Here is a 27,173-nt window from a genome sequence, read left to right as displayed (position 1 = left end):
GTGTGCCATTGGGATGAAAAGTTGGGAGCTGGTTTTACTTTTAGGGCAGGTATACACAAGCTGAGGGCGCATGGGTCCAGATAACCCCCAGCCTACTTGTGCAGCCCTGCAAGTCATCCTTCCCCACATGGTGCCCCCCTTCAGATGTTTTCACCTCTATTTCCCATCAGCCCTTGCCAGCATGGCCAAAGGTCAGTGGTTGTGGGAGGTGTAGTCCAAAAAACAACACCTAGGGGGCGCCAGGTTGCAGAAGCCGCAGCAAAGTGAGGGAAAACCTGACAAGTGGGGCTGGCAGAGCAATTTTCAGTTCTGGAAACTGGTACGGAGCTGAGCGCCACCAGAAACCTAGAGATGAAAGCTGCCATGACCAAGCAAGGTGAAGTTGTGGGATGGAAAACATGGCGACTTTGGAGTCAGGCTGCTTTCCTGATGGCGGCAAGGTCAGCCGAAGTGTCTTCTCCCAGGTCAAAACACTCGGCAGCTCCAGTTATTTGGGCACACGGCTGCAGCAAGAAGAAACCCCGACAACCAGGCCTTAGCGGAGTTCCACAACCACCAACTCAAACAGAACTTGGGTCATCCAGAAAACAGGTAGAAAGGTTCGTTGGATAACCCTAAAGAATCTGGTCCCACTCCATTTTCCTTCTCCCGCTGACTGGGAAAACTAATGTGGCTTTTGTTTTGTTTTTCAACGTGGGGATGTTGAGGGCAGATTAAGTTTCCCAAATAAATCCCTACAAGTGTTTTTGATTGGGGGGAGAGGGGGTGTGATTTACATGCCTTTGCTCTGCCCTTCGTTTGGTAAAAAGCACAGCAAACTGCATGGGGGAACGCTCCCGCCCCCTCAAGCTACTGGACTGCGACAGACTATGGGATCCGATTAGGATTTTTCTTTTCTATTGGCCGATCCAATCCCCCTCCCCGCTCCATATTTATGTGTGTATATATAAATATACATACACATACATACATACATCCTTACATACATACGTGCTGCATGCCTGAGGAATAAACACACATACACACACATATATATATTATATATATACACACAGCATGACCGAGGAGCCAATCGCACACTGCCTTTGGCTCGTGAGACATTAAGTCACCCGTCTACAAGAAAGTTACTAATGCCCTCCTACGGTAAACTGATTCCCAGCCACTCTTAGGGTTCTGCATCAACAGCTCATCACTCTTTCGGCTTGGCTTTGTTTCATCCGTTGTCAATGTCGTCCGTTCGTCCATCACTTCCTCTCTCTCTCTCTCTCTCTCTCTTTTGTTTTCTCTTTCACACACCCAGGGTAAAGAAACTTCCTATTTCCTCCGTGTTTGCGTCTGGCTGTTCTGCCCCTTCTGATGTTGTTGTTTCACCTGAGCAAGGATATCGCGTATTTTGCGTTGTGCCATCTGGCAAGAAAAAGATTTGGGGAGGGGGTTGAGAGAGAGGGCAAACAGATTTATAACAATGGCACTGGCCTGATATGGTGGATCAACCTTCCCCAACTGGGTGACCGCCAGATGTTCTGGACCACAACTCCCATTACCTGTGCAGGCTGGGGCTGACAAACTCCATGAAGTACAGTCGTACCTTGGAAGTCAAATGGAATCCGTTCCGGAAGTCCGTTCAACTTCCAAAACGTTCAGAAACCAAATCACGGCTTCTGATTGGCTGCAGGAAGCTTCTGCAGCCAATCGGAAGCCGTGGAAATGAAAGAATGTTCACAAACCATAACACTGACTTCCGGGTTTGCAGCGTTCAGGAGCCAAAACATCCAAGTACCAAGGTGTTTGGGATCCAAGGTATGTCTGTATCTGAAGGAGTCAAGAGTCCCTGAATCTTCCAGGCTGGAAGTGGGATCTTGAGGTGATGTGGAGTTGTGTAATACCGAGCTCTAAAATCCACAAAAACAACTTCGATTGAGACAACTGTTGGGAGCAGAGAGAGCCACCTTGCTTCCTTCTTCGTCCCGTTCGCATGAAATTTAGGCACTTTTGTTTGTTCAAACTAATTGATCAATGTGAGATCTGAGGGAGGAAGGAGGTAACACCTTCCCCATGTTATGTGTATAGCCCCAAACAACTTGGGTCCCAAATGTCTGGTGAATGCCTGCTCCTATTGATTTTATTGAAAATTAATACCAAAACACATTTATTTAAATAAAAATAATTGTCCAGTAGCACCTTATAGACCAACTAAGTTTGTTCTGGTATAAGCTTTTGTGTGCATGCACACTTCTTCAGATAACGTCTTTATATCTGAAGAAGTGTGCAAGCACACAAAAGCTTATACCAAACAAACTTAGTTGGTCTATAAGGTGCTACTGGACAATTTATTATTATTATTTTTTATTTTGACTGCATCAGACCAACACGGGCACCTACCTGAATCTACATTTATTTAAAGAAAAGAAAAAAGAATGCCCCCTCACCTTCTAATCTGGCTCATGCTTTCAAGATCTCCATATAAGAATAGTCAAACCTCGGTTGTTGAATGTAATCCGTTCCGGAAGACCATTCAACTTCTGAAACGTTCGACAACCAAAAACTGAAAGCGGAAGCCTCAATACAATAGGGAAACTCAGAATGGAAGCCGCATCAGACGTTCAGCTTCCGAAAATCAATTGAAAACCAGAGCAGTTACTTCCAGGTTTTTGGCATTCGGGAGCCAAAACGTACAATAACAGAGGCATTCAAGAACCAAGGTTGACTGTATGTGTGTGCATTTTCCACCTTGGGGCCTTTGCACAAAGGGAGGATTATAAACACATTCAAGAAATAAACAAAGCAATGCTTATTGTGCCTGCCACACTCATTTGCACTGGGATGAAGCAAACCATGATTCCTGGCTTAGCACCACATCCAAACCATGGTTTGCAATTGATTTCTGTCTCAACAAACCACAGTCTGTAGCCAAGGTTTGATCTTGGTATGCTGGTTTGGGTTTGCTGGAGCAACCAGCAAGATCCCACGTTCAATCCCTGACATTTGGAGTTTGGGCAAGAAATGTCCCCTTGTCTGAGCCCCCAGAGAGGCTCCTGTCAGTCAGTGTAAGAAATCTTAAGTTTCTGCTCCTTTACAGAAAACCCACTGACCATTTAAATTGCACATAGGCTTCCTGAATATAATACAAAACAATATTTAAGCACTTTGGAAAGAGATTACTCCAGTCTTAGGCTTAATCGCTTCCTCTCTTCCTTGGCATGTACCAGATGCCAGTTTAAACCATGGGTAGGCAACTAAGGCCCGGGGGCCGGATCCGACCCAATCGCCTTCTAAATCCAGCCTGCAGATGGTCTGGGAATCAGCGTGTTTTTACATGAGTAGAATGTGTCCTTTTATTTAAAATGCATCTCTGGGTTATCTGTGGGGCATAGGAATTTGTTCATTCCCCCCCCCCCACCAAAAAAAAAATATAGTCCGGCCCCTCACAAGGTCTGAGGGACAGTGGACCAGCCCCCTGCTGAAAAAGTTTTCTGACCCCTGGTTTAAACCATGGTGATTGGAATAAACCAGGTTCAGAAACCAAGGGTTGATCTTTGCTTGTGTCAATAAAAGGTAAAGGTAAAGGTATCCCTGCCCATACGGGCCAGTCGTGTCCGACTCTAGGGTTGTGCGCCCATCTCACTTAAGAGGCCAGGGGCCAGCGCTGTCCGCAGACACTTCCGGGTCATGTGGCCAGCGTGACAAGCTGCATCTGACGAGCCAGCACAGCACAGGGAAACGCTGTTTACCTTCCTGCTAGTAAGCGGTCCCTATTTATCTAGATGCACCCGGGGGTGCTTTCGAACTGCTAGGTTGGCAGGCGCTGGGACCGAGCAACGGGAGCGCACCCCGCTGCGGGGATTCGAACCGCCAACCTGACGATCGGCAAGTCCTAGGTGCTGAGGTTTTACCCACAGCACCACCTACATCCCTTGTGTCAATAAACTATAGATTAAATGAACTACAATTTGTCCTTGCTGGGCGTACCAAACTGTGTCTTTAACCTGGGAGTGGGTGCTTCTGATACTGCTAAACCTGCTTTTTCCAAACTGCTGCCCTCGGGATTTTGTTGGGACTCAAAATTCCCATCATCCCTCACTATTGGCTACGAAGGCTGGAGTTGATGTGACTTAAGAGTCCAACACTATCAGGTGGGGGAAGTCTTTAGTCCAGTTCTTATTTAACCTCTTCCACCCACGCCAATATGGCAAGAATGGTCTATTGTGGCCCCTACCTGGCTGGCGTAGAAGTGTCCGATGATTTTGACAATGACTTGCTCGTTCTCATCGGGAGTTTGGTCCCGCGGGACAACTACTTCTGCTGCTGTCAGGTTCTGCAGCTCGTTGACCTGTCAAGTGGAAAGACAGTAATGCTTAATTGCATTTTGATTTTATGAAACGAAGTAGCCCTGATTCAGCTCTCCTGCACTGCTGCTGCTCCTGCGATCCAGCTTCACTCCACTTTAATAAGGCTAACAGGAGAACTTCAAGCTTGCCTGCGCTCAAGATTAACTTAAGCCATCTTATTCTGTATACTGTAACTTAAACACTAACATTCCCTTCCACTTACTCCTACAGATTCTTAAAAATAAGACTGGGTTCAAAGGTAACCACGCTTTGCACTAACCATAGTTAAAACTTCATGGTTTGTGTTTCAGACATGCAAATTATGGTTTTATAGGTTTCTTCCTCCTTCTCCCCTAATATTTTTGGACGCTGTTCTAAACAGTACCCTATGAGGGCACAGCATCACCCCAAACAACGGTTTTGTCAGCGCAAATGTAACACCACAAATTGTTACTGTAGGCCCAGACCACTGCTGGCAAAACACTTCCAGGCATGACTTCAAATCACTAGTTACTTGCATGCCCCCTTTTGTCAAGACAGTGTTGATTCTGGTATCATAAGAAACTATGGTCTGTCATTCTGTTTCTGACAAGCAATAAGAAATCACTCAAACATAAAAATCGAGAAAGAATGGGATTGTTTTAAAAATTAAGTATGATTCCCAAAGTAATACTTGGATGTGCCTAGAGTAAATTTCACACAAACACAGCAGAGGAAAGATATTATATAAAGAGAAGGATGAAAGTTTGCTAGAACACAGTACAAAGATAAGGAATTAAAGAGAGATGACGAAGCTGTAAAGAGGTAGGGGGAAGTGAACTATTGTATGAGATTGGATAGAAGTGTGAATAGATTATGTATGTTATATACGTTAATAGAGAAGAAAATATGATGTGGGGGGGGGGGAGAAACCATGGTCTGGCTCTGTTAGAATTCAGCCTCTTCTGAACACTTGGCAGGTGTCAAAGTGTGAACCATGCCCCAGCTTTAACTTCTAGCACGCTTGCAGGCTCTCAATAAGTAATAACCAATAATAATCAAACACCATCATTGTGAGACACACTCCATACTCCATCTTGGGTCATGGCAGTGCCAGTGGTCTGGCCCCAAAGCAGGCCTTGGCAGACCCGACCATTCACTTACCGTTTTGCCTCCTTTGCCAATGACTCTCCCTGCGGCTGAAGCGGGAACTCGGATGTGCGTCTCTAGCTTCACTTCTTCTTTGGGGCCAAAAAAGTTTTCCTCTTTAAGTTTGCCATAAATCCGCCCTTGAGCCTGAAGGGTGGGGAGGAAATGAAGAAACCAGGAGGATATTAATCAACCAGTTCCAGGGACATCCCTGGCCTTGTCCCAGCCCAGAAGACTTAGCGCTGGTTATACAGTCGTACCTTGGAAGTTGAACGGAATCCGTTCCGGAAGTCCGTTCAGCTTCCGAAACATTCAGAAACAAAAACGCAGCTACGTTTTTCCTACGGAGGAAATTCGGCTTCCAAAAGTAGTTTGCAAACCAGAACACTCACTTCTGGGTTTGCGGCGTTCGGGAGCCCAAACGTTTTGGGAACTAAGCTGTTCGAAAACCAAGGTACGACTGTATTTTAAAACTGTCAGGGCCAGGCTGGATGGGGAGGAGTGGGGGGGAGCTGCCAGCCCAACAGCCCCCCAGGGAAGGCACCAAAGATGACACCTTAGTGTGTGAAGCCTGGTGGTGGGACACTGAGGAGCAGTCAGCAGATGGGACAAGCTGGAAGCTGATAGAAACAGGAGACTTGTGTGATCAAGGAAGGGTCAGGAGAAGGCAAGCCTTCCAGGACAGGATTGGAGGCTGAGAGTCAAAACGTGTGACCAAGACAGTCCCAGTCCTGCTGACTCTCCTCCCCACTTGAGGAGGATCCTGCACATTTGCTGAGCAACAGGCCAGACAGGTCCAAAGAAGGAGCCCACCCCCTTCAACACAGCCTTCATCTGCTTGGGAGAGATCCAGAGTGAGAGGCTAGAGGGGAGGGGCAGGCCTAGAGCTTAGTGTCAGCAAGACCTTTGTTGAGTTAGTTGCTGTCTTGTTGCTCACTGAGAGCTCCATGACAAAAAAAAACTCCAAGGCGCTTTTAAACAGTCTATTCTTATTCTTAATTTATTTTGACAAAGTAATAATCATAAATAAATAAGAATAAAAATGTGTATCCCACCACCGAGACTATTCCATTGTAACTATCCAGCCTCCCAAAATTTCAACACCTCTTGCGATGGTTTGACCCCTTTCTGTTTTAACAGCACAAATTCTACAAACACCCTCCATATCTCCTCAAAATAATTTCTGCTGCGTATTCCCCGCCTTACCTTAATGGCACATGTTAATTTATCATTAATAGCTATATCCCACACCTCTTTGTACCATTCTTCCATTTTATATTCTGCTTGCCCCTTCCACTCCCTAGCTATCCTTATTCGTGCAGCTGTCAATAAATTTGTGAACGAGTCCTTCGTAGCCTGCAAATCTTCCACCCCATCATAAATTGATAACAATGCTACCTGTTTTGGTCAGCTTTAACCCAGTGATTTCTGTTATCTCCTTAAACACGCTTTGCCAAAAAATACAGTCCATTCTTCTGACTGTTGCCTCTCTTATTATTGAAATGTGAGCGGTCATCTCCTCAGGGCAGAGACTTCTCCCTCTTTCTCTCTCTCTGCTTGTGTTACTCTGTAAAGCATTGTGCATATGGATTGTGACAAAATAAAGGTAAAGGGACCCCTGACCATTAGCTCCAGTTGTGACCAACTCTGGGGTTGCGGTGCTCATCTCGCTTTATTGGCCAAGGGAGCCGGCATACAGTCATGTGGCCAGCATGACTAAGCCACTTCTGGCAAACCAGAGCAGTGCACAGAAATGCCGTTTACCTTCCCGCTGGAGCGGTACCTATTTATCTACTTGCACTTTGACGCGCTTTCGAACTGCTAGGTTGGCAGGAGCAGGGACCGAGCAACGGGAGCTCACCCCGTCGCAGGGATTCGAACCGCCGACCTTCCGATCGGCAAGTCCTAGGCTCTGTGGTTTAACCCACAGCGCCACCCGTGTCCCTTCACATCACTATTGTGACACAATAGTGGTGATTAAATAATGTTAAAAAACCAGTAACGGTAACATCTGGTTCTGCAAACTGATCTCACAGTGGCCAACTGGGTGCCTATTTGAAGCCTGTAACAGGGCCTGAGTAACAGCACTCAGTAAATAATGAAGATGATGCTTGTAATCATGTTTAAGTCCCCCTGTGGCCACTGATCTGTAAGAAGGAAGGAAAGAAACCTTGAATTGGGCTTCCGGTGGTCCAGTGATTATCACCATTCGCACTTTGGAATCTGGCGTCTCTGGAGGAGCAATCTGAAGGACACAAGAGGAAGAACAGAAGGGAGAGCCATTTATCAGCAAAGCCTGGGATTTATTCCCCATCCCTCTACTCCCAAGACACTGAGTTCAGACTGAACTGAGCCAAAGGATGATCCATCCATTCCTGATGGCAATTATTGTGATTGTTATTTATTAGATGGCATACCCTACACCTTCCTCTAAAGGAGTCCAGGGCAAGACAGCTGCAGAAATCAATTAGGGAAGGGCCACAGCTCCCTGGTGGAGTGCATGCTTTGGTTGCAGAAAGAAGGTCCCTGATCATATCCCTGCATCTCCAGGGAGGACAAGAAAAAGCCTCTCCTACCTGACAGTCCATGTGGACCAGGGGTGAGGAATACTTTTGACTCAGAGCCAGATCCTTCTCAGTATTGGCCTCACATGCCAAACCTGACAAGTAGGCAGGCTGTATTAAAGCACTTTGCAAAAGGGCTCTTTGAAGCAGGCAGCGGGCAGATACCTGCCATGCACAAGGCCTGAACCAAGAAGGACAAAACCTTACTGTTCCTTTCTTATTAAATTATACACTGTTTCTGTTCAGTTTCTTCAGGATTTCTTTTCTCTCTGGGCTCTCTCTGTGTTATTTACCGTATTTTTTGCACCATAACACTCACTTTTTTCCTCCTAGAAGGTAAGGGAAAATGTCTGTGCGTGTTATGGAGGGAATGCCTACGGGTGGCATGCCTACGGATTTTCCTCCTCTAAAAACTACGTGCGTGTTATGGTCGGGTGCGTGTTATAGAGCGAAAAATACGGTACCTGACTTTGCTAACAGGAGGCTGGGAAGAAATAAAAGGAATTTTGCATCACTCTTGGCAAACTGGCTGTGCCTTTGTAAAAAAGATTTGCCGCAGATTTTAAGATCCCAAACTCTCAAGAATAGCAAGCAGAAGGGACAGTGCCAATAAGTTGCATCAACACAAGCATAACGGTATAATCCACTGGAAAGCTCCCCCATGAACCAAATAATGTAGATCAGCTTGGATAGCTCAGTTGGTTAGAGCATGGTGCTGATAATCCCAAGGTTGCAGGTTCGATCCCCGTATGGGACAGCTGCGTTTTCCTACATTGCAAGGGGTTGGACTCTACAACTCTCTGATTCCAGGTTGCTCTTCCACAGCTCCCCTGGAATTCAAATGGGACCCTGGGATGCCTACTTTGTTTTCTAGCACCATCATGGCTTGCATCAATCAACAAAACTAACAATAGGGATTAAACAGGATGGAACGGGCACCTTGATGGAGGCACTTGCGAATCTGGAGAGCTGTTTGATGTGCTGTCCCTTCTTGCCGATGATCGCACCCACAGCCTGGGCAGGAATGAAGACATGCACTGTCTCTTGCTCAGGAGGCTGCCGAGATAAAAGTTTCTGGGGTCACCAGTCAGTATCAGTCCAACGGGATATCCCAAACTACTAGGTTTGAAACTGTTGTCTGCCATGCACCCACCATTGGCTGACTTGCTATGATGTCACAGAATGTTTAATGCATGGGTTGTTTGTTTTGGCAGCGCTCGCATGTGCTTTTGTCTGAAACTCTCACACACACCACAGGAAAAGGAAAGCTCTATGCTAGTGCATGTTGTGTGCAGGCTGAGCTCAAGCTTACCAAAAAAGAGCTGTATGGGGCTGCTCCAGAGACACTACTTGGGGGAGGAGGCACCGCATTGGAAGAGGCAGGAAAGAGGCCAACGGCAGCTAGGTTCAGCCCAGGTATCAGGTGCGACTGTAGCTAAAAGAAAAAGAGAGTGAGAAAATGTAATATGGCAAGCAAAGTATTAATTTCTACCTTTTTACTGTGAATTCGCTGTCAGCACTGAAACACTTCTCACGGTGCAACGGTTTTGCCTTGCTTTTTGCAGACTGGTTCAATCAACTTGTCCTGATTTAGACAGCCAAGAAAGCAGCCAAAGGCTCTGTATAATAAACTTCTGCACCCATGGAAACAAGTTTGGGCACAGGTGGCGTCCATACAGTAATTAGGGGACCGAAACACACTTTAGCACATTGCCACTTTCCATTATGCACCCAGGTTGATCAGCTGCTCAAGGTAAACAAAGAGAAACTGTTCCGCAACCCCAAAGCAGTGAACCCGACACATTTATGAAGCACGGTGCAGCACAAGCTATGAAGTGGGAGCAGAGAACTCGGAAGCAAGCTCACGTCACTCTTGGAATTCCCCAGGTGGCTTTAGGCAAGCCACCATGGTGCAACTCACAGAATTTGGCAATCGAGGGCAACACTGCAGACTTGTGGGCCTCGGACAACCTCCTTTCTCCATTCACATGCATAGGTCCCTGTGGCGATCACACAGGGCCCCTGGACGTTTGACGGTCTATTGACCCTGTGCCACCACCGTGATTGCTTTCTTCGTTGCCACCAACCCTTTTCTCCTCACGGGTACACACGGAGTCCAGACAGTTGTTAACATTAACAAATAATCAAGTTTATTTTATAGGCATGAACAAGCTTATGGTTTCAGTTAATTTTTCTTGGCAGATTCTTAATTCCTTAACTGTCCTATACGTTCCTAACAACTTTAAACTGATTATTCCAACTATCTATCTGACTCCACCTAACAATTCCTCTCACTCCCTCACCACACAACTCGACCAACCCACAGACTTAACCTCCCTCTTCCTTCTTCAACTCCCAACTCTCAACTGACTTTCAGACCACTCCGACTCTCACTCTAACTCCTCCTTTCAGTTTCTCTCTGGCCAATCACATCACACGCATTTAACCCTTTCCTTATGACCCACCTAGGAGGCAAACGCCACACACCCCTCTTCCACTTCCTGCTTCTTGCTAACTACAGTCAATGTCAAGCTATGGTGGGTGTGAATCTTGGAACAGCCGCTTGCACTCTGGAGGTAAGGGACTAACCTGAGATTGAAAATTCAGGTTTCACCGTATACTATGGCTAGCAAAGCAGAGTCATCACCTTGCCAACAAAGGTCCATATAGTTAAAACCATGGTTTTCCCAGTAGTGATGTATGGAAGTGAGAGCTGGACCGTAAAGAAGGCTGATCGCCGAAGAATTGATGCTTTTGAATTATGGTGCTGGAGGAGACTCTTGAGAGTCCCATGGACTGCAAGAAGATCAAACGCATCCATTCTGAAGGAAATCAGCCCTGAGTGCTCACTGGAAGGACAGATCCTGAAGCTGAGGCTCCAATACTTTGGCCACCTCATGAGAAGAGAAGACTCCCCGGAAAAGACCCTGATGTTGGGAAAGAAGGAGGGCACAAGGAGAAGGGGACGGCAGAGGACGAGATGGTTGGTGTTCTCGAAGCTACAAACATGAGTCTGACCAAACTGCGGGAGGCAGTGGAAGACAGGAGGGCCTGTCGTGCTCTGGTCCATGGGGTCACGAAGAAGAGGACACAACTAAACGACTAAACAACAACAATGGCTAGCAAAAACCAGAGAGGAGGCAGCCCAGGTGCAAGATGGAAGAAGTGGGAGCCCAGAAAGCCACAGAGATGCTGCTGTTTGCCAAACCATGGTACAACATTGGCCTGGTGCAGATATTCATGTTCTAGCTTAATAATCCAGGTCGTGCACACTTGCACATAACCCCTTTGCTGCGGCTTTCCTCCTGCCTTCCAATGGGTGCAGGAGAAGACAGGAAGTTGCAATCAACCACGGCTTCCTGTTACCTTCTAACTGGGAACTGTGGCTCATGGCTTCCAAGCAAGCCAGGATCAGAAGCCAGCTTTAAAACACAGCATAAGGTTGACTTATGAATCCTGGCTTGTTTGGGAGCTATTAACCATAGCTCCCGCTTTGCGTGTTAACAGGAAGCTGCGGTTAACTGCGGCTTCCTGGCTTTTTTGTTCACTTGCACCAAGGGAGAATCAAAAGGGCTGCCCATTATTTGCACACTGTGCATTAATATCCCATTGCCTGTGTTCATTAAGCCAGAGACTGATTGCCCATATGCAACCAATACATCAGAATTAAGTCTTTCTCATTCTCCATCTACTATAGAGAATAAGAATGCCTACCAATTATTGTAAAGATTACTGCAATCTGAACATTCAAAAAGCCCAATGTCAATATTAAATATTGCTGCTGCTGCTGCTACTACTACTACTACTACTACTACTACCAGGGCCTTCTCGGCAGTGGTGCCCACCCTGTAGAACGCCCTTCCGTCAGATGTCAGGGAAATAAACAACTATCTGACTTTTAGAAGACATCTGAAGGCAACCCTGTTTAGGGAAGTTTTTAATGACTGATGCTTTATTGTGCTTTTAATTCTGTTGGGAGCAGCTCAGAATGGCTGGGGAAACCCAGCTAGATGGGTGGGGTATAAATAATAAATATATCATCATCATCATCATCATATTAATTGGTGGGTTCATTTGTGACCAACCTTCTCTGTTTCAGGGCCTCTGCTTCAAATCAAGAGAAATGCACATATTTCTTCTTAGAAGTTATTCCTCCACCTGCCATTTAACAGCCTCTCTTTTGACTACTTAACTTATTATGATGTTGCAACCAAGTTAGCAAAAGTTTCTAGTCCACAAGAATTTCTATCATCCCACCTGCCCATCTGCACCTTACTTTATTTGTCATACCATTATAACCTATAAAAGGAAAAGAAAGTATGGCAGGGAGGAACCAATGCTATTCAAAGTAAGAATGCAGAACCCAGTGCAAGAATTAAGATTCCCAAGTCCACAACCAACTAGGTAATGGCTTTTAAAGGATAACGTATTAATACAAAGCAGCTGGATGGATTTCGGAGCCTTTTGATGGAAAGCCAGCGATTCCCAGACAGATAGCAGTAGCTCTAGATGGGCTGTCTTTAGAGCTTCTAAATGCCCAAAGAAGGTGCAACATAAGCAGACTCACACTCATAGCCGCCACATCGTTCTCATAGGCTTCTCTCACTTTCTTCATGATCTCTTGCTCTGCTTTGCAGCAGTTCTCAATGGAGCCTTTCACTGTGATGGTCCTTTCAGGGTTGTACAGGGTCAAATCCTGCAGCCTGGGGAGGAAAGGAAGCATCAGCCTTTCACGCAAGTGTCCCCAAATCCTTGCCCAACTTGGAGCAACATGCATAATCTCAATTCATTTTTGACTGCTGTTACGTGCAAAATACGTCTTTCAAAAAAACAATTTTTTTTAAAAAAAAGTGCACACTGATCCACAATGCACCTCAAGTTGCCAGACTTATGGTGGGCAGGGAAGTAACTAACTGAGGGGAGAGGACAACAACACACAGTACAAATATACCCCTTGCCCAACAGTACAGTGGTGCCTCGCAAGACGAATGCCTCGCAAGACGGAAAACCCGCTAGACGAAAGGGTTTTCCGTTTTGGAGGTGCTTCACAAAACAAATTTCCTATGGGCTTGCTTTGCAAGACGAAAATGTCTTGCGAGTTCCTGCGGGTTTTTTTTCCTCCCCCCCCCCTTTCTAAGCCGCTTATCTGCTTATCCGCTAAGCCGATAAGCCGCTAAAAGCCACTAATAGCGCTAAGCCGTCAATGGGCTTGCTTTGCAAGACGAAAAAACCGCTAGACGAAGAGACTCGCGGAACAGATTAATTTCATTTTGCGAGGCACCACTGTATTGGCGGGAAACTCTTGAGGTAGATTATGAAGGCATAAAATAGAAACTGCTCCAGTGTGGATGAAGGGAAACACAGATTCAACACTCCATAGCGCCCTAGTGTGAACACAGCCTAATTTGAATACAATACCTTTTTTATTTAAAAAGGGGGTCAAAACAAAAGGGGGTGAGGGGATAGAAGGGAAAAGAAATCCTTACGAAGAGATGGTGATCTTTGTCTCTGTGTCCTGCTCCACCTTCTTCAAGTTGCGGCCTTCTTTGCCGATCAGCCGTCCCACAAAGTTGTTATGGGCTAGGATTTTCAGGGGCACTTCATCAGCCCTGCGTGAGGGGGGAGAAGTTGGAGGGGGAGGGCTGAAATCAGAGGGTTGGACTCCCACCTTCTGACAAGTTCCTGAGGTCAATTCCAGGCAACCTGTTATGCCTTGGGACACCAACCCCTGAACAGACAGGCCTCTTCTGGAAGCTGTAGGTGGACTGTCTCACCAGAGTAGGGCGTGCTCTAGTTATCTCCCACTTGGACTACTGCAATGCGCTCTACGTGGAGCTACCTTTGAAGGTGACCAGGAAACTACAACTAATCCAGAATGCGGCAGCTAGACTGGTGACTGGGAGTGACTGCCAAAACCACATAATACCGGTCCTGAAAGACCTACATTGGCTCCCAGTACGTTTCCAAGCACAATTCAAATTGTTGGTGCTGACCTTTAAAGCCCTAAATGGCCTCGGTCCCGTATACCTGAAGAAGCATCTTCACCCCCATCACTCAGTCCAGACACTGAGGTCCAGCTCCGAGGGCCTTCTGGCAGTTCCCTCCCTGTGAGAAGTGAGGTTACAGGGAACCAGGCAGAGGGCCTTCTCGGTAATGGCGCCCGCCCTGTGGAACGCCCTCCCATCAGATGTCAAGGAAATAAACAACTATCCAATAAGTCAACGCCACACTTTGCGCCAACGATAGCCCACAGCCTTACGTCTTGGTGTCTTTTGCCTCCTTCTGCATGATTTCCAAAATCATCTTGCAAGCGGCAGAACAGCCCTCTGGGGTCGAATGGATACTGATTGCTTTCTCTGCTGCGCCGGCGTTTTCCTTCCGATGCACGTCAATTCTGCAGGGAAGGGAGAGAAGAGTCAGCTGCTTGAGTAGCAAAACTCAGAAAAGGTGGATCACAGCATGCGCCTGAAGAACCAGAAACCCAAAGTCCACCCAACAGATCCTTCAGAAACCTGAATCCCCTTGGCTGCTCCTCTGCCTCTGCCCAGACTCCCCATTTTTACTACAAATCTTACAATCCTTCTCTTTGCCCCTTCCATATCCATCTTGTCAACCTCAGGAAGATCTGTAAAACTCCCCGGGCAAGAACAAGGCCATTTGTAAGCCTTCTTAGACATCCAGTAAAGGAACATTTCCGCAGTAGAAGTAATTTTGAATCTCGAACAATGGAGCTCTGGGACTGGGACTGAGGTGGCCTGCGTTAAAACTCCTCCTCAGCCATCAAGCTCACTGGGTTAGTTCCTGGGCTAGTCCCTGTCTCTCAGCTTAAGCTACGTCATGGGGCTGCAGTGAGGGGAAAGGGAAAGAGGAAGTTGTTAGAGAAAGGGTAACACAAGGGTAACACAAATGATAAAGTAATATATCATTTCCCATTGGGTTGGGTCTCCATGAGCCAGGTAACAATGAGGGAAACATTTGTACCTCACAGGGTATGGCACTCCACAAATGGGGGACCATCACTGAAAATACCCTGCAGCGGGTCAAGAATGTGTGCACGTGTGTGTGTGTGTGCGCACACACACACATACATATTATATAAAGACACATAAACACTCTTGTAAATAAATAAATGTCCCAATGTGCCACCCTTAACAGCACCCACATCTGCAGCCTGAGGTGCCTTCTAGGCCCAAGAGCAGGCACAGTTTTGTTCTCTGAATCCCAACCCCCAGGCCTCTGACCCTCCAGTCTTAACAGCTTAAATCCTTCTGGACTACATTTCCACCAGAGCATACCCCAAGTCGCTTTATTTGCCTAGGGAGAAGGACAAGATGGCGTCTCCCATAGACCAACTGGGCTTCAGCAGCGTCAACAGGACAGGGCCTTCCACTCTGCCTAAGCCCTGCAGGACATCCGAAGGGATGCGACGCAGCTTGCCTGGCACACACACCACTGTGCCTTCCGGCACCTCACACCCCAGCGTCTGAGGCAGACATCTCACTCTGCCCAACGATAGGGCCGGCCTTGTGTCCCATGCAGCACCTAGCACACTCTTGGCAGCGAATCAGTACAAAGGTGTAGCAGTAAGCAAGCGGGGTTGCTATGGAAACACTTGCTAAGCTATCAGGGCCTTACTTGGACTGCGTCTGCTTGGTGATGTTGCGGATGGTGGCACCTTCTTTGCCAATGATGGCTCCCACATACTGGGTGGGAACGAGAAGGCGGAGGGGAATGTCTACCGGCTGCTGTTTCACGGGTGCTCCTGAAGCCACGGGTGAACCTTGCCTCGGGGCACCCCGCGATCCAAAGCCCCCTCGGCGCCCGTTCTCTGCACCCTGGACTGTTTGTTCATCGGGGATGTAGGAGACCTTCAGTGCGTGGTTTTCCAGTTGGTGGCCGTTTAGTTTCATAATGGCTCTGAAGACAAGACGGACAGATACACAGAGAGAGAAGCCGCTCAATTAACTCCACTTAAAACTAAAATCAGCACATCTGCAGTCAAAAGAACTGTCTGGTTAGTTAAAATCTGCATGTGAAATCAAGTCCTCCTACTACTGTGTGCAGTCTTGGCCAGGACCACTCCTCAGCTTGTCCTGAGGTTTTAATCCCCAACCAGCTGACAACTTTTCCTTCCCTCACAGAAGCTGGACTTCAAACTACTCTCTCTTCCATGCCACCACCGCAGCAGCTCTACCAATTCACACACCAGAGGCTTCACTATGAGACACACCACATGCTGTATTATTATAGTAAATAAAAAGGGATGGAGTCATGGCAAGGCCGATATATAAAACAGCCAAGTTACAGATAGGTAGCCGTGTTGGTCTGCCATAGTCAAAACAAAACAAATTCCTTCCAGTAGCACCTTAAAGACCAACTAAGTCAGTTCTTGGTATGAGCTTTCGTGTGCATGCACACTTCTTCAGATAGAAGAAGAAGAAGAAGTGTGCATGCACACGAAAGCTCATACCAAGAACTGACTTAGTTGGTCTTTAAGGTGCTACTGGAAGGAATTTGTTTTGATAAAACAGCCAAGAACATATAGGAACAAGGCCATCTTGAAAAGCCGGAAGGTTCCTCATGCATCTGCCCCCACCCCTTTTTGAAACCCACGAGCCCTCTTCCCTCTTCCAATTGCCACAGGGCTTGCTTCTCATTTCCAGTGATTTTTTTGATTATTATTTTTTGCTCTTCCCTTCTCCCTATTCACTTCTGACAAAGGGAAAGGAAGCTAATATACGGGCAGTTCTCTTCCCTCCACCACCATTAATTTGAAATAGCCATCAGTAATGGCATTTTTTTAAAAAATCACTTCAAACCCTGACGTTTTTTATCGCTACACGTTAAGATTTTGTCAAGATGTACATTTCACCTTAAACTAAATGTGATGAAACGGGTTTGGAGGTGGAGAATGAATGAAGGAATACACACACACATACCCCATATTTTTTCCATCTATAAGACGCCCCCCCCCCCATGTATAAGACGCCCCCTATTTTTGGGGACACAGATTTAAGAAAATGGGGGCCTCCATGTATAAGACGCCCCCTTATTTTTGACATTATTTTTAAGGAAAAAACCTAGTCTTATACACGGAAACATACTGTGTGTGTGTGTGTGTGTGTGTGTGTGTACATATACATATACATATACATATACATATACATATACATACTGTATATGTATACACACACACACACACACACACACACACACACACACACACACTGGCCTTGCTTTCTTAAGGCATGTTGCAATCCTAGATCTCTAAGGAGTTTACCACAAACAATCAAACAAACAAATCAGCTTCTTTATTTATTTACAGTGGTACCTCAGGTTAAATACTTACTTCGTTCTGGAGGTCCGTACTTAACCTGAAACTGTTCTTAACCTGAAGCACCACTTTAGCTAATGGGGCCTCCTGCTGCCGCTGCGCCACTGGAGCACAATTTCTGTTCTCATCCTGAAGCAAAGTTCTTAACCCGAGGTAATATTTCTGGGTTAGCGGTGTCTGTAACCTGAAGCGTATGTAACCTGAAGTGTATGTAACCCGAGGTATCACTGTATTTGAGGTAAACTCATCAGAGATCTAGGATTACAACATGCCTTAAGAAAGCAAGGCCAGAGTATAATTGTAGTAATGGGCTGCAGTTCCACACAGCCACCTATAGATGGGGGTGTTACCATTAACAAGGCCACATTATGGGACAACCTGGTAACACATCCCAGCATCCCAACACATGGCGGCGGCTGCTGCTACCTTTAAATCCGATACTGCAATTCTTTTTTCTTTCTTTCTTTTTTGATGCTGCTGCAACCCCCACTATTTCTACACATTGCATCATGGCAGGAACCCTTTTTGTTGCTTTTGAGGTGCTTCTGTGCTCAGAGTTTGGTGATGAACTGCCATGTTTTTGCTCAGTTGCTTTTTACAAGCCCAGTCATGGTCACCCAAATAACTTCCCTGTGGTGTTCTTCTGCCGTTTCTCATGCTGCAGAAAGCCAACCATTGCTGAGGTGGGAAGAGAGCTTTAAACCTCCCTGTCCAGCCCTAAGTCACCACTGTCACACAACCCTGAGAATGTGGTCCCAAGAAGAGGAAGAAAATGTTAGTCAACTGTGTAATACTGAACATTGCTGATATCACCGGGGGGCGGGGATGAGACATTAGAAATGCACTTAAATAAATACAGTGGTACCTCGGTTTAAGAACAGCCCTGTTTACGAACGATTCAGTTTACAAACTCCGCAAAACCAGAAGCAGCGTCCCGGTTTGCGAACTTTACCTCGGTCAAAGAATGGAATCCGAACGGTGGAAGGGCACTGGCGGCAGGAGGCCTCATTAGGAAAAGCGTGCCTTGGTTTAAGAACAGACTTCCGGAATGGATTAAGTTTGTAAACCGAGGTACCACTGTAATAAACAAGTCACAGACTTTGCAACAGAAATAAATTAAGGAGGCAGGCAGCAGCAAATGCATTTTGGGTTGTTGTTTTTTGCCAGCCACAGATTTCGAAGCCCTGCACAGAATTGTAAACACACCCAAGGACCAAGTCAGATAACAATTACAGTGGTGCCCTGCAAGACGAATGCCTCGCAAGACGGAAAACTTGCTAGACGAAAGAGTTTTCCGTTTTGGAGGTGCTTCGCAAAACAAATTTCCTATGGGCTTGCTTCGCAAGACGAAAATGTCTTGCGAGTTCCTGCGGGTTTTTCCCCCTCCCCCCCTTTTTCTAAGCCGCTAAGCCGCTTATCCGATAAGCCGCTAAGCCGCTAAACCGCTAATAGCGCTAATCCGCTAAGCCATCAATGGGCTTGCTTCGCAAGACAAAAAAACCGCTAGACGAAGAGACTCGCGGAACGGATTCTTTTCGTCTTGCGAGGCACCACTGTACAAGCCAATAAGGTACTTTAAAAACTCACTGTCTGGTCTGTTCCCGGTTGGAGTAGGTGACGTTGACAACCGCCGTCTCACTGTCCGTATTCACTTGCACGAGGAGGAAGAAGAAATCTCGGTTAGCTAAAGCAGACTCCCATATCATCAATAAAAATAACTCTGTATAAAACAAGCTCAATCCTCACCACCCAGGAGAGAAAGCAAGGGCTGGAGCTTAAAGAAGTTTGCTTTTTCACAATTTCCAGCAGATTGGACCACAGGGGTGGTGTCAGGATGACCAGGCACCTGCTGACAGCCCTGGGCTCAGAAGGATCCACACTGAACCCTGCCATTTCCGCTAGGTATTGTGTGTGGTATTATTGCTGCCCCTGTTGTCTGCGGGGACATATATATGTGTCTAAACCCACACACATGTCCAGCATTCACGTGTATTCATACATGAATACAACAAAGAGATCTGGGATCTTCTGCTAGAGTTATAACGTGTGTCTGTTTACGAATATGCGTTTCACCCTTAACCATATGCCACAAATTCTGTCCTGAGCTGAGTCTATGCAATATGTTATGCTGTAACCTCACACCCTGAGATCACTACGTGTAAGGAACAGCAGTCCAGAAATCTGGTAAATGAATGAATAGCAAAGGGGTCAGAATGCCATCTGTCAGGTATTGAGTCTGTTGAGATTCCTGCATCGCAGGGGGTTGGACTAGATGCTCCTCAGGGTCCCCACCCTACAATTCTATGATTAAAGGTTAAAAAAAAAAAAAAAAAGGTACAGGACCCCTGGATGGTTAGGTCCAGTCAAAGGCAACTATGGGGTTGTGGCGCTCATCTTGTTTTCAGGCTGAGGGAGCCGGTGTTTGTCCACAGACAGCTTTCTAGGTCATGTGGCCAGCAGGACTAAACCGCTTCTGGCACAACTGGACACCGTGATGGAAACCAGAGCGCACAGAAACACCGTTTACCTTCCCGCCACAGCAGTACCTATTTATCTACTTGCACTGGTGTGCTTTCGAACTGCTAGGTTGGCAGGAGCTGGGACAGAGCAATGGGAGTTCACCGCATTGTGGGGATTCGAACCACCGACCTTCTGATCGGCAAACCCAAGAGGCTCAGTAGTTACAACCTGTTTCATCCATTGCCCTGGTCTGGTTCCTGTCTTTTGCTCCAAGGCCCACCCATATACATTCTCTGAAACATCTCAAAGGTCCTTACCTTGTTCACAGTTTTCCACAGTACCATACTGAGCTAGCAAACCATCCAGAACCTATTCAGATGTGGAAGAAACAAAAAGAAGTGGTTTGTGGAAGAGAAAGAAAGAGAAAGAGTTATACTGAAAATTTCACCAAAGGTAAAAATCAGGAAAGGAAGCGCCAAAAATGAAGGACAAAACAACAACAGCCCACAGGAGATGAAGAACATTTAAAGTCGTGCCTCTGCCCCCCCCCCAAAAAAAAACCCCTGGGGAGTCTGGAGCTTGTAAAGAGTGCTGTGAGTTGCTAGGATACCCCCCATTCCACTTCCAGAACTACAATTCCCAGAGTTCCCTGGGAAGAGGGATTGACGACCAATTGGATAATTGTAGCTCCGTGTGATGGGAAATAGGAATATCTTGAGAACTCTCAACGCCCCTAACAAACCACAGTTCCCCGGATTCTTTAGAGGGTGCCCTGAGTGTTTGAAGAGGCAAGGTTACTTTCTTAAATCTATACTGAAGATGGAGCCAAGGTCTCAAAGCGGAACCCAAAAAACCTGAAAATGTACTCATACGGTATGCAAACATAATATTGTAAATAAACACATTTCAGCGGTTAGACTAGCATGCACCATTGTTTAGGAAATGCATGAGTTGCAAGAGGGAAACTCCATTTAATCTGGTCTCTTTCCTTTCGCTCCAGCGGGATTCTTTTCTTTGCAACGAAAGGGAATCGGAAAATCTAATAATTAATCTCCATTGCTCTGCCCCATTCACACATCTCAAAGTATCCGAAAGCTCACTCATCCAGCATGCAGCTTCCAGTTTATTAAAAAGACATTTCAGACACAGATGCTAAGACTATGCACTTGTCAGAGACCTCACTTACCTCCCATCGTAACTGAGGGGGGATGTTCCTTATCTGAATTTTGCGGCTCCTAAAACAAAGGATACATTTTATTATTTATTTGTTTGTTTGTTTGTTTGTTTTCTATACTGCCCTATACCCGAAGGTCTCAGGGCGGTTCACATAATTTTAATTATTGTACTGTAGGATTAACATCTGATAAGGCTCCTGGGACCTTAAACATCTTTATGACATGCAGAAATTCAACAGATGAAGCTTTCCTCAGTCTTGATCTGCAATTGTGCCCCAAACCATTTTTAGTGTTTGTTTTGAAGATTTTGAGGCTGCCCTATGAAGGAAACTTCCTCTCCGAGCAATTTACAAAATTAAAATACATTTCCACATGCAAAAATCAAATAAAAGCAAATTCCACACCTCCACACACCCAGGAACAATAATCCTATTATTAGAAAACCAATCTGAAAATTATGTCTGACAACAATGCTACAAGATTCTCTAGAGAGGACCTCAAGGCTGCTGCTCGTATACTGTAAAAGAAGGTTGTCTACAGATTACAAAATAATAATAAGCTAGAATGAATCTGGTGCGTTCAACGTTTGCATACCCATGATCAGTGCCCATGAACTTGTACGGTGTGCTCCAGACCTCTGCAACAAACCTATTAAGATAGTCTGCCCCCAGAGGCTTATGGACTTAATTGGCTTTTAAAAGACTCTGGAAACTCATTTTACAGATAAAAATGGCTCGCGTCCAACCCAACGGGCTGTATGCGTGGCCAGTCCTGCACCAGACATGTCCAGTCCACCGCCAGGTCATATCTGGCCAGATAAGGAGGGCGCTACTGTTGCCTGTTGCAAGCAGTCAAGATATTCAGAAAGACATGCACCATCTCCCTCCTTCTCAGGGAAGAATTACCAGCTACTTTAAAAGGACTCGGGCTGCAGTCAGAATTCGAGCCGTCATCACCTAATCCAGGAGAACCAGAACACCATCAGCCAGTTTCGAACTCAGCATGGGTTGGTCAGCTAGGTGAGCATATCTCGCCACAGTGGTACATGCTCTGGTTATCTCCCACTTGGACTACTGCAATGCACTCTACGTGGGGCTACCCACTGGGAAATTACAACTAATCCGGAACGCAACAGCTAGACTGGTGACTGGGAGCAGCCGCTGGGAGACCATATAACACCGGTCCTAAAGGATTTTCACTGGCTCCCCCTATGTTTCAGAGCACAATTCAAAGTGTTGTTGCTGACTTTTAAAGCCCTAAACAGCCTTGGCCCTGTATACCTAAAGGAACATCTCCACCCCCATCGTTCAGCCCAGACACTGAGGTCCAGCTCCAAGGGCCTTCTGTCAGTTCCCCCACTGTGAGAAATGAGGTTGCAGGGAACCAGACAGAGGGCCTTCTCAGCAGCGACACCCTCCCTGTGGAACGCCCTCCCGTCAGTTGTCAAGAACATAAAGAACTACATAACTTTTTGAAGTCGTCTGAAGGCAGCCCTATATTGAGAAGTTTTTTTATGTTTGGTGTTTTATTACGTTTTTATATGTGCTGGAAGATGCCCAGAGTGGCTGGGGAAACCCAGCCAGCTGGGCAGGGTATAAATAATAAAATGGCTGTTGTTTGTTTGTTCTGAAAACATACACACATCTATCTGGCCCAGGCACTCATGTATTAAACTTTTTTGTTTGTGAATTCCTGTCTATCTATAAGCAGTCTGGTTCCAGTCTTTGCAAGCGGACAGAGACAGATTTGGTCATTCAGATGGACAATTTACTTGTAGTCCTGGACTGAGGGGGTGCAACCCCATTGGTCTTACTAGGCCCCAATACACTTGATCAGGAAGTGCTGCTGGGATGCCTCAGGGATTTAGCATGGATTAGAGGCACTGATATACAGTGGTGTTAACCTCTCCAGGCATGCTCAGAAGATAAGGCTTGGCTAACTTCCGTTTGATGGCTGTTAACTTGTGGGCAACAGGTTGAAGCTAAGGCTAGCATCTAGACCAGCCTTTCTCAACCTGTGGTTCCCCAGATGTTGTTGAACTACAACTCCCATCGCCCCTGGCTAGCAAGGCCAGAGCTCAGGGATGATGGGAGTTGTAGTCCAACAACATCTGGGGAACCACAGGTTGAGAACCACTGATCTAGACCATGGGTAGGGAAACTTAAGGCCCGGGGGCTGGATCCGGCTCAATCGCCTTGTAAAAATCCGGCCTGCGGATGGTCTGGGAATCAGCGTGTTTTTACATTAGTAGAAGGTGTGCTTTTATTTAAAATGCATCTCTGGTTTATTTGTGGGGCATAGGAATTTGTTCCTTTTCTTCTTTTCAAGATATAGTCCAGTCCCCCACAAGGTGTGAGGGACAGTGGACCGGCCCCCTGCTGAAAAAGCTTGCTGACCCCTGATCTAGACCTTCCAGTTAAAGATCCTTGAGCTGCAAGCTTGAGGCCGACAGCAGCAAGTAACCTGTCTGTTGATCCGAAAAAAGCAGATGATCAGGCTCTGAGGCTTCTTCCTGCCAGAAATTGCAGGGGTCCAATGCTCCATGCTAACTATTTCCCTTCTGCGCCTGAAGGCGGCTTTGAGTTCTTTGAGGAAGCAGGAGGCGCTGTGGTCTAAACCACTGAGCCCCTTGGGCTTGTCGATCAGAAGGTCGGCGGTTCGAATCCCTACGACGGGGCGAGCTCCCGTTGCTCTGTCCCAGCTCCTGCCAACCTAGCAGTTGGAAAGCACGCCAGTACAAGTAGATAAACAGGTACCGCTGTGGGGGTAAACCAAGTTTCCGTGCACTCTGGCTTCCGTCAGCATGTGCCATTGCACCAGACGCAGTTTAGTCATGCTGGCCACATGACCTGGAAAGCTGTCTGTGGACAAATGCTGGCTCCCTGGGCCTGAAAGCGAGATGAGAGCTGCAACCTTATAGTCGCCTTTGACTGGACTTAACCGTCCAGGGGTCCTTTACCTTTACCTGCCAGCTATTTTCCTTCTGTGCCTGAAGAAGGCTCTGAGTTCCAAGCAAACAACTATTTCAGCTTCGAATTGAATGCAATACACATTTTGGAGTAAAGTCAACAGGAAAAACAGGAAGAAAGGCGAGGAGGACAGGTTGTTTGGCAACAGTCTTAAAATGTTGACAAATGACCAACCGTAACAGGTTTGACCTCCAAAATTCATGTCTCTATGTGCCATGTTCCGCATCTGCCATATACATGTAAAGCAGCATCTAAACAGCCATGGCTTCCCCCAAAGAACCCTGGGAACTGTAGTTTGTTAAGGCTTCTGAGAGTTCTCAGGAGACCACCCCTTCATTCCCCTACTATTCCCAGAGTGGTTTAACCATCTCTACCCAAGAACCGTTGGGAATTATAGCTCTGTGAGGCAAAAAGGGGTCTCTTAACAATGCTCAGCATCCTTCATAAATTACATACATACATACATACATATGGAGCCATGACAGTTAAAGTGGTATGAAAGTGCTTTAAACATACAGTGCAGATGGGGCCTTCCATGTTTGCATATGACAAAGAGCCTTGGCTTAATAAACCACAAAGTGTAGAAATCCCAGTCGTTCCCATTTTGGAATCTTCCCTCTGCATAAGTAAGATAAACAAACCAGGTCAAGGGGGATAACTTTAGTGTTACCGGTACTTCAAAACCCAGATTACGAGTTGTTCCTGGGATTGCCTGCCAGCCATAACCAAGGTTTACTGTTGGTTTGTGAATCCTAGCTTGTCAGGGAGAAGCTTTGGAAGAAGAAGAAGAAGTAGTGTTTGGATTTGATATCCCACTCTATCACTACCCTAAGGAGTCTCAAAGTGGCTAACATTCTCCTTTCCCTTCCTTCCCCACAACAAACACTCTGTGAGGTGAGTGAGGCTGAGAGACTTCAGAGAAGTGTGACTGGCCCAAGGTCCCCCAGCAGCTGCATGTGGGGAGCGGGGAAGCGAACCCGGTTCACCAGATTACGAGTCCACCGCTCCTAACCACTACACCACGCTGGCTCTTTGGAGAGAACGTTGTGCTTTCATTTCCTCATCTGCTTACCTGCTCATGCCATCGGGATGCTTGCACGGTATGGTTTAATCCGCAAACATGGTTTCAATGATGACTTCTCCAACAACTAATGATAAGATACCATCTTACTATCACCACCAAAATGCCATTCTTATTTCATATATTCTTACATCATTGGGGAGCTTGGGATGGTGCCACAACTCCCGTTCTAATTTGGGCATTTCACGTCGGCTCCCTAATTTTGTAAACAAAAATTCTAATTTATTGTTTTAAATTCTATCCGGGGTAGCAGCTGCCGCCACCACAAACCATGCCCACTTTGTTGCAACAGTCCCCCCAGCTTTGAATGTGAACAAGTGGCTCAACCTGGTATTAAATTATTCCGCAAGGTGGATTATTTGACAGCTGTTCCAAAATGTTGGGTCATCATAGCACGAGATGAAAGAGCATCCATCAACCATAGCAACCCCATCCCCCTTGCTCCCTAAGTCTCCTAGCTTTTACCACATCCTGTAGGAAAACCCGAGACATCATATTCTGTCTCCTAATGCTTCCAAAGTCTTTGGGATCTGAGTCCTCCGTCTCCTGTCTGGCTCTCCAGAGCATTCTGAAAATCGCATCCATCGGAAGGAGATGGGGCGAGCAAAATTACACTCGGAGAGCGTCAGTTTGAATCTCAGGGGGTCAATAAAGAGAGAGAGGATCTCTATAAAGAGCCTAAGGGCTGTCTATAAAACATGCTCTCATTTTTAATGGATGGGAGGCCGAGGAGAAAGAAATTAAAGAAGAGTAACGGCAGCGGAGAATTTTAATAAGTGTGCCAACCCGAGAGCAACAAGCAGACACCTCTTTTCCTGATTTTGCTCCTCCTCACGACTCCTGCTTCCCAAAATAGAATCTTTGGGAATTTTCAGAGCCAAAATTATCCCATCCTTCTGCAGCAGCTGCCACATACAAGTACAGGTGGAACATTTGACTTTCTGGACATTCCTCAATTCACCAAGCAGCTGCGATCTAGGGCTGGTGACATGCAAATACTGTAACAGATCTGTGGCCATGCGAATCACTCGCTATCCGCTGTGACTATTCTCCACGTGCAAATTGTATTTTATCTATCTTGTTTTTTAATCTTTTCTATTCAATTTTACATTATACATTTAAATTCAAACACTGATCATAATCATCAACATTTAGGATTCCCTGAATCCTTAGACTTCCCTCCAACCCTCCATGGTTTACATTATCAAACATTTTCGACTGCATCATATATTTTCGCTATTCTTCTTAAAACAATCCATTATTTCCTTAGTTTTTGATACATTACAAGGGTACCTCAGAAGTCGAACGGAATCTGTTCCGGAAGTTCGTTCCAACTTAAAATGTTCAGAAACCAAAGCGCGACTTCTGATTGGCTGCAGGAAGCTCCTGCAACCAGTAGGAAGCTGCGTCAGATGTTTGGGTTCCAAAAAATGTTCACAAACCGGAACACTCACTTCTGGGTTTGTGGAGTTCAGGAGCCAAAATGTTCGACTCACAAGGCGTTCGTTACCCAAGGTACGACTGTACAAGCATTACTCTAATCCTGCCAAAGTTTTTGGTTGTTCATATTTTATCTATCTGGGTCTATCATTCCTCTGAGCTCCTCAGCCGACCCACCCACCCTTCCCAGTATCTACACCCAGGAAACACGCAACTCCCCTTTGCATGGACCATTTACACGCAAGGTTCAATTACCTCAGCACTTATTCCCTTTCTAACTGCATTCTTCTTGTGCTACAGTTCCTTACCAATAGGGGTTAAACCTGTGAAAAAGAGAGGCACTGAGCTCAAGCAGCTCTGGAACTTGAATCCCTAATGGGTAGACTGGTCAACAGAGGTAAAATATTGCCATTTTACAGATGGAGAACCGAGACCAGTGGCTCTCCAAGATTTCAGATAATATTTCTCTCCTAACACTACCAGGAAATATCAGGGATGGGACCTGTGGGGGCCTCGGCATATTTGCAAAACCTCAACATTTGCTGTGTTTGAGGGCCACTTTGTTGTCATACTTGTTCTCTTAAGAACATATGCTGCATTTGACCTATAAAGCCGTAAACAGCTCAGGACTGTAATACCTCAAGGACCACCTCTTTCCATATGAACCTACCTGAGATCATTTTCTGAGGCCCTC

General features: G+C 46.2%; 1 protein-coding gene across 3 annotated transcripts in view; it reads right to left on the bottom strand.

Moving 5' to 3' along the window:
• Window positions 1-258: 258 nt before the first annotated feature.
• Window positions 259-27,173, bottom strand: part of IGF2BP1 (insulin like growth factor 2 mRNA binding protein 1) — a 67,777-nt gene continuing 40,862 nt past the window's right edge. Inside the window, exons 3-15 of one of the 3 annotated variants that reach the window (XM_081837908.1) lie at window positions 21,001-21,049; window positions 20,132-20,183; window positions 18,942-19,005; window positions 15,656-15,937; window positions 14,280-14,414; window positions 13,507-13,629; window positions 12,588-12,723; window positions 9,333-9,449; window positions 8,960-9,076; window positions 7,627-7,701; window positions 5,472-5,603; window positions 4,217-4,330; window positions 259-1,407 (exon numbers count right to left, since the gene is read on the bottom strand). In XM_081837908.1, coding sequence (XP_081694034.1) covers window positions 1,315-1,407; window positions 4,217-4,330; window positions 5,472-5,603; window positions 7,627-7,701; window positions 8,960-9,076; window positions 9,333-9,449; window positions 12,588-12,723; window positions 13,507-13,629; window positions 14,280-14,414; window positions 15,656-15,937; window positions 18,942-19,005; window positions 20,132-20,183; window positions 21,001-21,049 — 1,489 coding nt within the window. In that variant the 3' untranslated portion in view covers window positions 259-1,314. Of the gene's footprint in view, window positions 1,408-4,216; window positions 4,331-5,471; window positions 5,604-7,626; window positions 7,702-8,959; window positions 9,077-9,332; window positions 9,456-12,587; window positions 12,724-13,506; window positions 13,630-14,279; window positions 14,415-15,655; window positions 15,938-18,941; window positions 19,006-20,131; window positions 20,186-20,379; window positions 20,447-21,000; window positions 21,050-27,173 lie in introns of those variants that run through there. The other 2 variants (XM_081837907.1, XM_081837909.1) reach the window with 2 other exon arrangements.

Source organism: Podarcis erhardii, assembly GCF_964252035.2.
Source record: "Podarcis erhardii genome assembly, chromosome: 13".
Taxonomy (NCBI): Eukaryota; Metazoa; Chordata; class Lepidosauria; order Squamata; family Lacertidae; genus Podarcis; species Podarcis erhardii.
This window is presented reverse-complemented; position numbering and strand designations above follow the sequence as displayed.